The sequence below is a fragment of the Osmia lignaria genome, chromosome 6 (assembly GCF_051020975.1).
Source record: "Osmia lignaria lignaria isolate PbOS001 chromosome 6, iyOsmLign1, whole genome shotgun sequence".
Lineage (NCBI taxonomy): Eukaryota > Metazoa > Arthropoda > Insecta > Hymenoptera > Megachilidae > Osmia > Osmia lignaria.
In genome coordinates, this window is record NC_135037.1 from 258571 (window position 1) to 273604 (window position 15034).

A 15034-nucleotide genomic window follows, 5' to 3' on the forward strand; every position below is an offset into this window, starting at 1 on the left:
AAATATACATTAATACACAGTAAAAATCTAATAAATCAAAAATAAAAACGGACAGGCAACTTACATCGATTTCCTCTCCGAACAAATATCAGAGGTCGAATAAATCGACCTCCATCCACGTTGCCGCCCATTGTCATGCGTATTCGCGGTGCCGCTCTTGCTGCTCCCGGCACTTTGTGGACAGCAACGCGGCCTCCTCCGTCGGCGCCAATTCAAACAGCGGCATAATTATGGCTGTTAAGACGAAAACAACTAGTTAAAAATAAATAAAATTTACACACTAAGGGTATTTGTTGAAGACTACTTACGATAATATTTCTAAACGAAGAACTGCCATGTTCAACAGGAAATAATGAATAGTAAAACGAACACGCTTCGGTTTATAAAGCACTGAGAAAACATCTCCCTCCAAACTCTAAGACCTGAGATGAGTAAGAACTTCGTTCTCTCTCTCATGAAATTGCAAGGTTTGCATGAACTCGAAACCCTACAGGCTTATAAAGATACTTGGAAATTAGTAATATTTTACTCGTGGAGCAAAGAATAAATTATGTTTTTACGAATAATTATTTATTTTATAATGTCCCCAAGGCAATGTTCTTGTGGATTGTGGAATTATGAATCGTTTATCATCGTAGGGACTAAGCACCTTCTTTTCTTCACATATAGAATATATGTTTTTTCGATCGCATAGAAACTTGTGTTGTGTGTCGCCGCGCGGATTGTTTCCTTGTTGGGGTCGTAAAGCCCAACTAAACCTTTTGGTACGCGACGCTTCACAACACGTCTCCGCCAAGTTAATTTTGGACACTGTAATCGATTGTTTTTGTTAACGATAAATGCGTGAAATGTAATTTGGCCGATTTCATATGCCACTACACTTGAACCGGGCGATGTTCAAAGAAAAGAGTCTAATTCGCGTCCCGACTGTTGGACGTGAATGACAATTATGTTGTGGCCGATTTCGTATGCCTGTTGCGCTTTGAAACTAAAAGGACTTTCGTGTTCTCGTCGATGCGACGTTCGAAAGAGAAGTGTCGAGCAAACCGTCCGATGTTTGCCATGGCACCTCGTAGTTCTGTCAAAGGCGTTGTTGATTTTTTCGCCTTTTCCAATCAACGTCCCTTTCTAAAAATTGTGGACTCGCGTGTACGTCATTTGGCCACCCCTCGTGGAGAGAGGGTGTGGGTTGTCTTGTGGAAGGAGGGGGTTCTCGAAGGTTTGACGGAGTGACATGGTTTCCTTCAAGTCGACCTTTGTTTAGCAAATGCCGTTATCCACGTGTTGCTGGTCGACTCTTCAGGTCTCCAGGTTTATGACATGTCTTCGAGTTGTTGGGACGGCGAAGCGCAAAATTCGAAGCTATTGTATTAGGATTAAGAGGTTCGAGAAAATAAAGATTACTGTCGCGCGAAAGTGAAATTGTCGGTTGTAAAGTTCAATAAAAATGCGGCAATGCACGTTCATGTTATAAACCGACCTTCGAGAACTGTCGCGCATTGTATTCCGCGTCGGACGAAACAATATACATTGTGCAATTTTGAACGAATACATTTTTGTTCACGATGCACTTCTAAACGATCATACAAGCAACGTATATAATCATCGAAGCAAATAGTTTTCCTAATTACGTTACTTTTTTATCCGACTTCGAAAAGGAGGAGGATACTCAATTCGATGTGTATGTATTTTTTTTTTTTCTTCTTTTTTTAAGTATGTTCACCGATTACGCCGAGACGGATGGACCAATCGGAACGAAACCTTTTGCATCTGGTAGAGTATGTCTCCCGATTGGTCCCGTTAAAAAAACATTTTGCATTTTTTCATTCTGAACGCTTTTTATTGCAAAAAAACGTACTATGTCATGTACGTGCGACGTACGTTCGCCGATTACTCAGAGACGAATGGACCAATCGGAACGAAACTTTTTGCGTCCTGTAGAGTGTCACTCCTCATTGGTCCAGTAAAAAAAATATTTTGCATCTTTTCATTCCTAACGACTATTTTTTCTAAATGTATGTTCGCCGATTACTCCAAGATGGATGGACCAATCGGAACGAAACATTTTGCATCTTGTAGAGTATGTCTCCCGATTGGTCCCGTTAAAAAAACATTTTGCATTCTTCCATTGTTAACGATTTTTTTGCAAAAAACGTAATGCTTGACTTATATTTTTCACCGATTACCGCGAGACGGATGGACCAATCGAATAAAAAATTTTGCATCTTGTAGAGTATATTTCCCGATTGGTCTCGCAAAAAAATGTTTGTATTTTTTCATTCCTAACGACTTATGTCGCAAAGAACGTAATACTTCATTTATGTCTTCGGGCGTTTATGCTGCAGGGAATGTATCGATTGTGATGAAAACTTTCACATTTAGTAGAAGGTATATCCGCGATGATCTCAATTGCAAAAATTTATTGAATTTGTTAATAACTACTATTATAGCGAAAAATCAACGCCTTCATGTTACTCTGCAAGGAATGTATCGTTCGCGATGAAACCTTTCATATTTGGTAGGAATTACAGGGTGTCAGGCGACTACCTCGACAGCCGTAGAGGGATGATTGCTAAGGGGATTCTAAACAACTTTTTCCTTTGCCAAATTGTTGGTTAAGGATTGGTTTGCGAGTTAATAACAAAAAACACCGACCAATCCGAGCGCGGATAGAGCGCAGTCCCAGGGACTGCAGTGTCGGGTACGAAAACCGGGCTTGACGTTGGTCGCGAACGAACGGCTTGGCACCCCGTTGGCATAGCAGAATAAAAAAACTGAACTGGTAGAACATTTTTAGTCGCTGTTTAGAATGAATATGGAACCTAATCTCTTATTGCCTGTCATATTGTAAAAAAGGAAATTCTAAGGATTTTAAACAACAAATAAAAATGTTTGAAGTGGTATAATTAATAAACGTTTGAATTAAAGGCTACACTAATGATGCAAAATTTGAAAACAATTTAAATGAAACTTACCCATTCGTTTCTAAATTAACTTGCTACGCTGAAAGCAAATAATTCCCACTAGATCACTGTGTTGATTCTGGACATTCGATGAGCAAACACCTCGCCTATCATTCACACCTAAGTGCAATAAATGAGGGGAGTTCACTGGCCCGATCATGAAAATTACTGTTCTACTGAACGTGTTTCCTCGATTCCCAGTGACAATTATCTGCTTTCAGCGTAGTAGGTTAATTTACGAATGAATGCGAAAATTTCATTTATATTGTTTTCAAATTTTTCATCATTAACGTGGCTTCCAATTCAAACGTTTATTAATTATTCCATTTCAATCATTTTCATTTGCTGTTTAGAATGCTTAGAATTTCATTTTTTACATTATGATAGGCGACAAGAGATTAGGTTCCGTATTCATTTTAAACAACGACTAAAAATGTTCTACCCGTCCAATTTTTTATTGTGCTATGCCAACGGGGTGCCGAGCCGTTTGCGACCTACGTCAGGCCCGGTTTTCATAGCCGACATTGCAGTCCCTGAGCCCGCGCGCTGTACGCGCTCGGATTGGTCGGTGTTTTTTGTTAATAACTAGAAAAACAAGCCTTAACCAACATTTTGGAAAAGGAAAAAGTTGTTTAGAATCACCTTAGCAATCATCCCTCTTCGGCTGTAGAGGTTATCGCGTGACACTCTGTATATCCGCGATGACCCCACTTGCAAAAATTTATGGAATTTGTTGTTTATTAACCATTTAAATTTGGTCAATACTTTTTAGGTTTATGGTTATTAGCTAAGTAACAGAAACCCAAAATCACCTTACACTATCCTAAAAATACTACAGGTTCCACTAAAAAGTGTGAAATAATATAATTTTTAACAAAAAACAAATCCGACTTCGAAATGCACTAAAAAGTGTCAAATAATTTCTATTTCATTTATACCATTATTCCATAGCTATTAATAATATCTACTTAATCGTTAAATAGGATACCAAATACATTTCAAAGTTTTCGGAGGCGGCGCAAAATTAAAAATACTCGAACAAACGATGCTGCCAATAACGATTTGATTGCGGTATGGCAAACTTGGTAATTAATAATAAATCAACCTAGTACCTTCATTACATTATTATAAAATAATGCGACCGAATACGCTCGCGAGTTTGTGCGGTAACAGTTCGCAGTAACAATAATATCCGAGATCACAATCCGTAGCCACCGCGCGCAGTTCGAAATTCAATTCAAGTACAAGTTCTAAAATCCGCGAATATAATCCGCGAAGTACCGTTCCGAGTTCGATCCTCAAGCATCTACACGACTCTGCTACGAAAGCTCAGTGCTTCGACAGAGCAAGATTCCGGTAACTCGACTAATTAAATAAGTCTGAACCTATACGACTCTGCTACGAAGCTCAGTACTTCGACAAAACAAGGTTCCATTAAACTTCAACTGTAAAGACACTAACGAATTGAAAGTCTGTACCAGTAGTGAATAAACATACTTCTGATTGGAAGTGCGTGACCTTCACTCGAACCATCTACTCTACCGTTCCAATACCTGGTCAACTCACCCCAATAGGTTCTATTCGCAGATAGGTTCTACTCACCAAGTGAAAGGTAAGTGAGAAACTCTATCTAACTAACAACTCTAAAATACATCAGCAATGCCGAGGACTCAGTGAGAGAGAGACCTCGCGACGTTACAATATATACTGATCTAATTGAGTAACCTGCTTTTTCGAAGTCGGTTAAAAAGCAGTTGCGATGCAACTGTTACGACGAGCCGCCTAAACGTACGTTAATCGAATTCTTCCCACGATCGGACAAACATCGTGTTACGGCCACCCGCCTAAACGATCGATATTCGAACAATTGAACTCCTCACGACCGGACACCTAAACATCATATTGCGACCACCTACTTAAGTATTCGATAAGACGCGTTTTCACGGACATCCCACCAACGACATTATAAAAGACCTTACCGGACATAAGCGCAGTCAGTCGGGATCATATTATAAAAATAAAGTGCTAAACCTTTAAAAGTGCCATTCATTTAAAAACCTGTGAACTTTCCACGTGACATTTTGGCGATCCTGCCAGGATCCATTCAACATCACGAAGAGAAACTTCCAAAGGGAGCTTTCTACGGAACTCCGGACGAAGGGACTACGAGTTCCATTCTGTCGTGATACGTAGGGATCCAACGAACCTAAGGTAAAAGCTGGCGTTTGAACATTACCGATTAAAACCACCCAGCATTTCTTCTCAAAACTCCGAACTATCCTCCTTATCCTCTGAGTCCTCAATATCTTCAACAATGACTGCCTCCGGACCTGCCGCACAAGAGAACGTGCTACGGCAACTCTTGGACAGGATGCAACGGATGGAAGAAGGAATCAATCAACAATTGACAACTCTAGGAGAAGAAAACCAAAATCGTGCAAAAGAAATCCAAAATATTGCAGAACAGCTGAAACTGGTCACCCTCACTGAAGACGCGTCTACTATTTCGAGGATCACCAGACGAAGCGGCGGAGATCAAGATAATCAACAAGAAGATGAAATGCATACGGCCCGACAACCACCCCAAAATTCAACAATCAGGCCAAACGAACTGATGAAAGCAGTTGACGCCATTCGAACCATCGAGATCTTACGAGGACGAGATGATGTAGGAGTCGAGGATTTTATCAAATCAGTCAGGTATGCCAGGAGTAATTGTTCTGAGAAAACATTATTACTAAAATTAATTCTGATCGAAAAAATTACGGAAAATGCAAAAAGAAGTATTCGATACACGTCAATTGAAACGTACGAAGAACTTTACGAAGTACTCCGTCAAAACGTTTCAATACCTAATACTGTTAGTAGTTGCCGTAATAAGTTACAGCAAATACGGCAAGGAGCAACGGAAACAGTACAGTCTTATAACCTACGATTTAGGCAACAACTCAACGAATTAATTTACGCTGTTCAAGATAAACACCAAAATCCAATTTCAAGAAGAATAGCTATAGAAGAAGAAGAAACAGAAGCTACTCGAACGTATGTGCTCAATCTCCGCAGGGACATAGGCATGCTCGTAATACCAAGTAAACCGAAATTATTAATAGAGGCACAAACAATGGCAGCCGACATGGAACTGTGGACTCGCGATGCGAATCGTGCCATGGAGCGTCGACAAGTACCATCCAGAATTCCTCCGCCTAAACAACAGGGGCAACGCCCAAATACATCAAGTGACCGACCAAACCACTCGATACCTTTGAAATGTACAAAGTGCGGAAGATTAGGACACACCAGTGACAAGTGCTACGCTCGAAATTTTCAAGTGGCCAACCAGGGAAAAATTCCACCACCACGAGTGAACAACCTCAATTTTCAAGAGGACAAAGTGACAGAAACAACATCCGAATCAACTGCACCACCGGAAAATTACTACAAATTTGCTGCAGAGTTCCAGGAATGTCGAGAATCGGAAGACTACTCGTGGACACAGGAGCAGGAATCAACATCCTCAAGCGATCAGTAGCCGAAAGAATAGAGCCGACAGAAACCAAAACATTCTTTATGGGTAACGACAAACATACTACTCACGAGACAACTATAATTCAAATACAACAAATACCTCATACCTTTCACATAGTCCCTGATTCATTTCCTTTAATAGAAGACGGCATAATGGGCCTACCATTCTTAGAAAAATATAAATACGAAATCAATAACGAATCATTAAAAATTAACGACAAAATTATACCATTTCAGAAAACTACTCTTCACACACTGTCTCCGGGAAAAACAACAAAACGAACACAATATCTAGACGGAAAACCTGTTCAAATATGCTACATCAACACTGGTAAGCAAGACCATCAGATTACAAACGAAATAGAACCAGATGATAAAATCGATCAAATTAACAAATTTGCAAAAATTATTAGAACTAAACATATTGATCCAAGTTTACGAGACCCTTTAGAGAAAATCCTTATCAACTATCTTGACGTTTTTAATTTAGAAACTGACTTACTTCCTTGTACATCCCTTACGGAACACACTATTACGTTAAAATCTGAAAAACCTATTAATATTAGAAGTTATAGACCACCTGAATGCCATAAGCAAGAAATCGAACGACAAATTAATGACATGCTAGTTAAAAAAATCATTGAACCATCAGACTCTCCTTATAACGCGCCGGTTTGGGTAGTTCCGAAGAAATTGGATGCTTCAGGTAAACGTAAATGGAGAATAGTAATCGACTTCCGTAAACTCAATGAATTGACAGACCAAGACGCATACCCATTACCTAATATAGATGAAATTCTGGACCACCTAAGCAAAGCGAAATTTTTTAGCGCGTTAGATCTTTCTTCAGGATTCCATCAAATCCCTATGAATAACAATTCTAAAAAGTATACAGCCTTTTCTACATCACAAGGACATTTCCATTACAATAGAATGCCATTCGGTCTCAAAAATGCTCCAGCAACGTTTCAAAGAATGATGGACACGGCGCTTCGCGGTTTAATAGGAAAACATTGTTTTGTTTACTTAGACGATATTATCATCTTTGGGTCGACGATACAAGAACATAATCAAAATTTAACAATCGTATTCCAAAGGCTTAGAGATCTTAAACTTAAAATCCAACCCGACAAATGTGAATTTCTCAAACCGGAACTAGAATATTTAGGTCATGTAGTAACTGCGGAAGGAGTTAAACCAAATCCAAAAAAATTAGAAGCAATAAAAGACTTCAAACAACCTAGAGATTCTACAAATATAAAATCTTTTCTTGGACTAGCCGGATACTATAGAAAATTTATCCGTAACTTTTCAAAAATTGCAAAACCACTAACAGACTTAGTAAAAAAAGATGTCCCATTCCATTGGACAGACAAACAACAACTCGCTTTTGACACATTAAAACAAAAACTTTGCGAAGCCCCAGTACTACAATACCCCGATTTTAATAAAACATTTACCCTAACGACAGACGCGTCAAATGAAGGATTAGGAGCAATTCTCTCTCAAGATGGTCATCCTTGTTGTTACATCTCCAGAACACTAAATCCTCCTGAAAAGAATTACAGCACAAGCGAGAAAGAGCTACTCGCAATAGTTTGGGCCACCAAAAGACTTAGACAATACCTATTAGGAAGAAAATTCATAATTCAGACTGATCACCAAGCGCTAAAATGGTTAAAGGATGTAAAAGATCCCTCTTCTAGACTCATGAGATGGTGATTGAGACTCGAAGAGTATGATTATGACATAGAATACAAAAAAGGTAAAGAAAATACCGCCGCAGACGCTCTTTCACGGCTGTACCCTATCACCTCACAAGAATCCAACCTTCTTATATCATCTCCAGAAGAAACGGAAGAAGTCCCAACTGAATTTTCCCCAAATCCTGACTATTTTAACGAATATGAAAATTGGAAAATAGACATAACACCTGCACCATTAACACAAAAAATTAATCGACCACACTTCTACCAACTAACAAAGAAAATACTAGGTGACTACGACGAACAAACATGGATAAATAAATTAGCTGAACTAATTAACGACAATAGACATAAAATTACTTTCCCAATAGGAATAGGAGACGAGAAAATAACACCACTAGAAAAGGTTTACATTCAAATGATGATACGATTTCTTAGTACAAAATTTAGAAACATAAAAATTATATTCGGTTCAGAACCTCCGCGGGATTACACCTTGGAAGAAAAAGAAACAATCCTGAAGGAAAATCATAATGAAATAGTAGGACACTTAGGTATTAATCGTACTGTAAAACGAATTCAAGAACAATTTCACTGGCCCAACTTAGAAGCAGACGTTACAGAATTTATAAAAAATTGCGAAACCTGTCAACATGAAAAACTAGTTAGAATTAGGCAAAAGGAAGAAGCTATCATAACCGATACACCTATAGAACCTAATACTAAAATCGCCATGGATATTTTCGGCCCATTAACAAAAACAAAAAGAGGAAATCAATTTATCCTATCAATCCAAGATCAATTAACAAAATACCTAGTCCTCGTTCCCCTCAAAAATCAGCAAGCCACTACAATTATCCCAGAATTATTGGATCATTATGTATACATATCTTCTGCACCTAGACAAATTTTAACTGATCAAGGAACGAATTTTGTTTGTAAGCTTATGGAAACGTTTGAACAGGCATTTAAAATCCAACATGTTAAAACGACCTCCTTCCATCCACAATCTAACGGTTCACTTGAAAGAACACACGCAACGATAAAAGACTTAATTCGTACATGTACAGCCGAAAGACAAAACGATTGGGACGAAAATCTTAAACTTATTTGTATGGGTTATAATACCTCAGTTCACGAATCGACAGGTTATACACCTTTTGAACTAACATTCGGACACAAAGCTAATCTACCCTCAACAATTTCTGCAACTCCTTCGATGACAAAAGAACAGTTATTTAAACTTTGGAAGAGACGACACGACACGTACATTTCTGAGGCAATAAAAACACTCAATAAAAACAAAGCTCGCTATAAACGGGATCAAGACAGAAAAATTATAAAATTACAGACTATATTCAAAATAGGTGATCGAGTTCTTCTACATAACGATCATAAACGAAATAAACTCGATCATGAATGGTTAGGACCTGCAGAAATAATACAGGCCTCTCCTCCAACGTATACTATTCATTTTCCGTCGGAGAATCGACAATTAAAGCTACATGGTAATCGATTAAAACTTTTTATTTCAGGCCGACGACCCTTACCCTCTTGTTCTACTTCATTGGAACAATCTACTGTAAATTACATACTGAACCTTTAAATAATTCGACAGTATTTTTAGAACACATCGACAATTGTTACTTATATGTATACTAATCAAGTATCTATATCTATTATTATTAATCCACACTACCTACTAAAACAACCCGATGTTATTGCAGAATCGTTAGAAGGTCTATCAAAACATTGTAATAAATGCGCGTACAAAATAGAAATTCAAAACTTAGTAAAGGAACTCGTAACAATAAAAAAAATGATTGCTCAATTGAAATTAACGTTAAGAATTATTCATAGACGTGGTTTATTAAATATAGTTGGTTCAGTATCCAAATCTCTTTTCGGTACTCTAGATAAAAACGACTTAACGATAATTAACGAAAACATGGACAAACTATTTGACTCGAATAACAAATTAAAAATCATCGTTTCTAATCAATCAGCCCTTATTAAACAAGTATTAGACGATTCTCATATTCAATCTATCCATCAAATTCAAATAAAACTTAACGAACTCCAAGACAATGTACAAAACGAAGAAATAATCAGCTCTTTAATTATACACACAGAATTTGTCCTTTCCGAACTACATGTAAATCTCGATGAACTAATCAACACGATTATACTAGGTAAACAAGGAATAATCAATCCACAGGTTGTAAAGCCACAACAATTTTTGGAAACATTTGATAAAATCATTAAAACCCACTTTCTTTATAATCATATTCAACCAACTCTCGAAAATTTTCAAACCCTACTTGATATTAGTAATTTAAAACTTTGAATCAACAATGGAAAAATTGTATATACAATAACAACTCCTATTTTGGATGATACAGAGTGGAAAGTCACTAAAATTTATCCAATTCCCTCAAAGAGAGACAACATTTTTGTGGCTCCAGTAATCGAACATGAAATTATATTTACTACGCAAGAACAATATATTCCTACTGACTATAGATATATTCAAAAATTCTGTAAAAGGACGCCTTTAATTCATCTTTGTAAACTTAATCAACCCACGCATAGTAAATTAGGAACACAAGATTGTCAAATTGAGCTAGTTAACAACAAAAACAAAATTAACACGTGCCCATTCTCCGTATTCAAAATTATAGACGCTACATTTATACCTCTTGAACAACCAAATGTTTATATATTAATACCAAATAAACCATTAACACTAGACATTCTCTGTGATAGACATGAAACACGAACTATACAAACCCCTAGTTTAATTAAAAGCGATGAACCTTGTATAATAACCTATGAAAACAATGTAATGAAAATTGGAGGCACCACCCAAGAAGTTACTTATGAAACTAAATTCAAAGAGTTCTCTTTTAACATTTCACAAAGTGATCTAAAACTATTAGGAAAAAACATTGATTTTACTCCAAAGGTTACTCCAAATTTCAACCAATACCGAACAACTTTAGGACAGATCAACAACCAAATAGATCAAATTCAAATCGAACACCGAATCAAAAACCTAAAAGAAATAGCATACTCTGTATTACAAATTATGGGATACATATCTATAGCCGTAATCACAATTTATACACTATACAAATGTAAACTACTTTCTCGATGTATACCATCCACATTTATTTTTAATATCTGTTGTCCCACTGCGACTGCAAATCAAGAACAACAAAATACTACACTCCCACCAACAACATCAGCGCCAATCTACGACGAACGTACCAGCTCATCAACCAAAGATTTGCTACCTGCAATAGAAGAAAACATCGTTCATATTCAACCAGCCCGGAAAATTGTACGTTTTGTGAGACCAAAACAAGTCTAAGGAGGGGGGAATGTTACGACGAGCCGCCTAAACGTACGTTAATCGAATTCTTCCCACGATCGGACAAACATCGTGTTACGGCCACCCACCTAAACGATCGATATTCGAACAATTGAACTCCTCACGACCGGACACCTAAACATCATATTGCGACCACCTACTTAAGTATTCGATAAGACGCGTTCTCACGGACATCCCACTTTGTCAATCATCGGCCCCTTCTCCACCACCAACGACATTATAAAAGACCTTACCGGACATAAGCACAGTCAGTCGGGATCATATTATAAAAATAAAGTGCTAAACCTTTAAAAATGCCATTCATTTAAAAACCTGTGAACTTTCCACGTGACACAACCGTCGACATGTGTATCTTCACCGAAGAAAAACAAATCAGAAAAAATAAAAAACTGAGAGGACTTTAATTTCATACTTTTAATTATTTTCTGACTGTCATATGTTGGTAAAATTTTAGTCCAAAAATTAAGCTTTTCAGATTGTTGAATCTGTTTTAAAGTAGATCACAATCAACATCTATAAAGAAAAAACATTCTAATATTCGAATACAACATATAAAATGTTGCATCATCACGTCCACCCTGTTCGAGTATAAAAACAGATGTCATGAACAAATTAATCAACGAACAAAAATTAAAAGTCTGGAGGCATATCCGTAAGTTTTGGCGCATATTAAATCCCTACCTCAAAAATACTAATATTATACATCGTATATTACAATATATCGGACGTAGAGAATTCATCGCAGAAGAATGTAGACGGTATCAGCCCGGCTATGTGGAAGAACTTTGTCCGCAATACAATGACCGAAGGACAAAGACTATTAAACAGGAATATCATAAAAGAAAACCAGTAAGTATCACTTCTAATATTTTAGTTTAGAATACCCCCGGCTTGTTCTTCATATTCTAGGTACATATTTACAGAAGACCAATCACACTTACAAGGGAACATCGGGGACTGATACACTCCGATTTTGATGAAACTTTGCATAAATATTTATTAGACCTATTTATGAAGATAACTGTAATTCGTTGGTGCCCGTTTTTCACTTTGAGGGAGATATTAACCCTTTTATCCGAACCGCTCTTTCTATATACGTGCTTATAAATCGTAAACAACAAAAGATATAAAAAAATAGTTGAAATAAAAGTTATACCGTTTCTTGAGGTCTATAAGGCTGCGTGTAAGTTTTTTTTTTAATCATTTTTTTTGCAAAATTGAATTCCCCCTCCCCCTCCGTTTTGAAAAACTTTACTTTTTTTCAATCAATAAAAAAGTCTATTTATTATGAATTCAACGATGTATTATAGTGTATAGTTGTTTTAATTATTCCGATGGAATTTTTGATTTAAGTTTTTTGAATGTCTGTATTGACCGCTAACTCAACTTATACTTGCAACGTTGATAAGATCTTTGATAAGAACTATTTTTCCATTCGTTTTACATGTCATTTTCATAATTGCAAGATTAATTTTATCATCATATGATGAAGTACATTTATTGTGTAAGCTTTCTACAATATACAGAGTACTTCCGATGTAGTACAATTGAAAAAACGGTTAATCTACATATAAAAATAAGCTGAAAATGTAGAGTAAGAGTTTTTGATATAGTAACACTCATTCATCCATACTGTGTTCGTTAAATCCGCTCCTATACATATTTCGCTTATTCTGACTTTAATTTTTATTAGAATATAATATTATTTTACATGTATATGTATAACAACCAACATTATTCGACATAGCTTTTACAGTAATGAAATTCTTCAAAAAAGTGTTTGAAACATAAATATTTTTTACACCAAGCACAACGAAGTATAGCTAATTCTCCGCATATATCGCACCGATGAATTTTGTCAACCTGTTTTGTAAAACAATAATCGACTGGATTTTCATAGCGTTCCGGACGTTCTTCTATATATCCACTTTTATACCACGAATGCTTAAACAAATTTTGGAATCTAGGTGAAGACAACTGATTATGGACAAGAGATTGGAGTTTTATGACATGATTCAATAAAATGACCTGATCGGAAAAAGTTTTTACGAAATTTTTCCATATTCGAAAACCAAGAACATCAAGAGGCTGTAGTCTTCCTGTCGTCTTTTTCGGTATCGTCAGAAAAAGTAGTTCTTTTCCTTCAGGAACAAGATTTTGCAAAACATTTGGACAGTGTTCACTCCATGAATCTAGTAGGAGAACGCTTCGGGATCCCACGTTTGTTAAAAATATTTCAGTAAATCAAGTTTTAAAGTGCTCTGAAGTTAATTTGTCAGATTTTGAAGCAGAAACATGAACATTTGGAGCATTGAATAAACTTTCTTTTACTCTTGGTCCGAACTGTCCGCTTGATTCCTTTAAAACTATGTAAAGCGGTGAAAGCAATTTTCCATTTGCAGATACAGTAGGTTGTATGGTATTGTTACGTATCCGTCTCGGAAATTTCCTTATATGGTGTTACAAACCCTTCTCAAAAAATTTCCTTATATGGAATCGGATGGGTGCACCCGACACCAACCGCCTTCTAGAAAATTCGAGACCATCGCAAAGCAAGGGCGCGGTCCTACGGGTCACGTAGAGTCAGTCCCCACCACTCTTTTACTCTAATTTTTGAGTATAAAAAGGGTAGCGACAAGGGCACCTCGGGTCTAGTTGAAGTCTAGAATCAGTTCGTTACACGTCAGTACGTTCTTTTACGGATAATCTCTGCAACGAGGAAACTCTGCGAGATCGGGTATTCAAGTCCCCTTCAAGCACTCACAGTAACTATACAGTACGTTGTCTGCTGTTAAGCATTATTTTAATCGTTGTAGTCCGCCCCCGTTTGCTCGCGTTCGTGAAAACCAAGAAGGATTAGATTCTTGCTTCGCGGAATCGAAACTAATTTCTATTTATTCAACTCATTTAAACTTGCGACCTAGAGTTTAATTCATCGAACACCGCGACAATTACACACAACAATTGTAAAGCCCCGGAATAGAGAATAAACTCACATTATTTTTAACTTACATTCTATTATTCAATTATATTTACTATCCAGAAACCCACTAAGGTGTACCTTTACCGCTCGAGGTACATCAATCAAGTTACGAGACCTAATACTAACGCTTCCTGCGGCTCCCTACGTTAGCCATACGTAGGTTCGTCCGCATATCACGCTCCTGAGGCTCCCTACGTTAGCCATACGTAGGTTCGTCCTCCACTCTACACCTTTCCTGTGGCTCTCTACGTTAGCCATACGTAGGTTCGTCCTCCACTCTACACCTTTCCTGTGGCTCTCTACGTTAGCCATACGTAGGTTCGTCCACCATAGCCAACCTCCTGGAGCTCCCTACGTTAGCCATACGTAGGTTCGTCTCCACGTCTACTTCCTTAGGCTCCCAGTGTTAATAACAACACTGGTCAAGCCATTAACAAATACCATATACCTAAATTAAGCCCCG

The 15034-nt window shown here is 37.2% G+C and overlaps 1 protein-coding gene and 1 pseudogene across 1 annotated transcript; one reads left to right on the forward strand and one right to left on the reverse strand.

The window, feature by feature from the left end:
- The first annotated feature begins 5645 nt into the window (after positions 1 to 5645).
- LOC117601441 (uncharacterized) lies at positions 5646 to 7549 on the forward strand. Its single transcript, XM_034318161.2, has 2 exons — positions 5646 to 6534; positions 6726 to 7549. The coding sequence occupies exon 1, from the start codon at positions 6037 to 6039 to the stop codon at positions 6490 to 6492; it is 456 nt and encodes a 151-aa protein (XP_034174052.2). The 5' UTR covers positions 5646 to 6036; the 3' UTR covers positions 6493 to 6534; positions 6726 to 7549.
- A 5773-nt stretch (positions 7550 to 13322) lies between these two features.
- Positions 13323 to 14015, reverse strand: LOC143305362 (uncharacterized; annotated as a pseudogene).
- Between the last annotated feature and the right edge of the window lie 1019 nt (positions 14016 to 15034).

Excerpts from the sequence above, each read along its gene's own strand:
- LOC117601441 (XM_034318161.2), top strand. The coding sequence starts at position 6,037 with ATGCTCGTAATACCAAGTAAACCGAAATTATTAATAGAGGCACAAACA.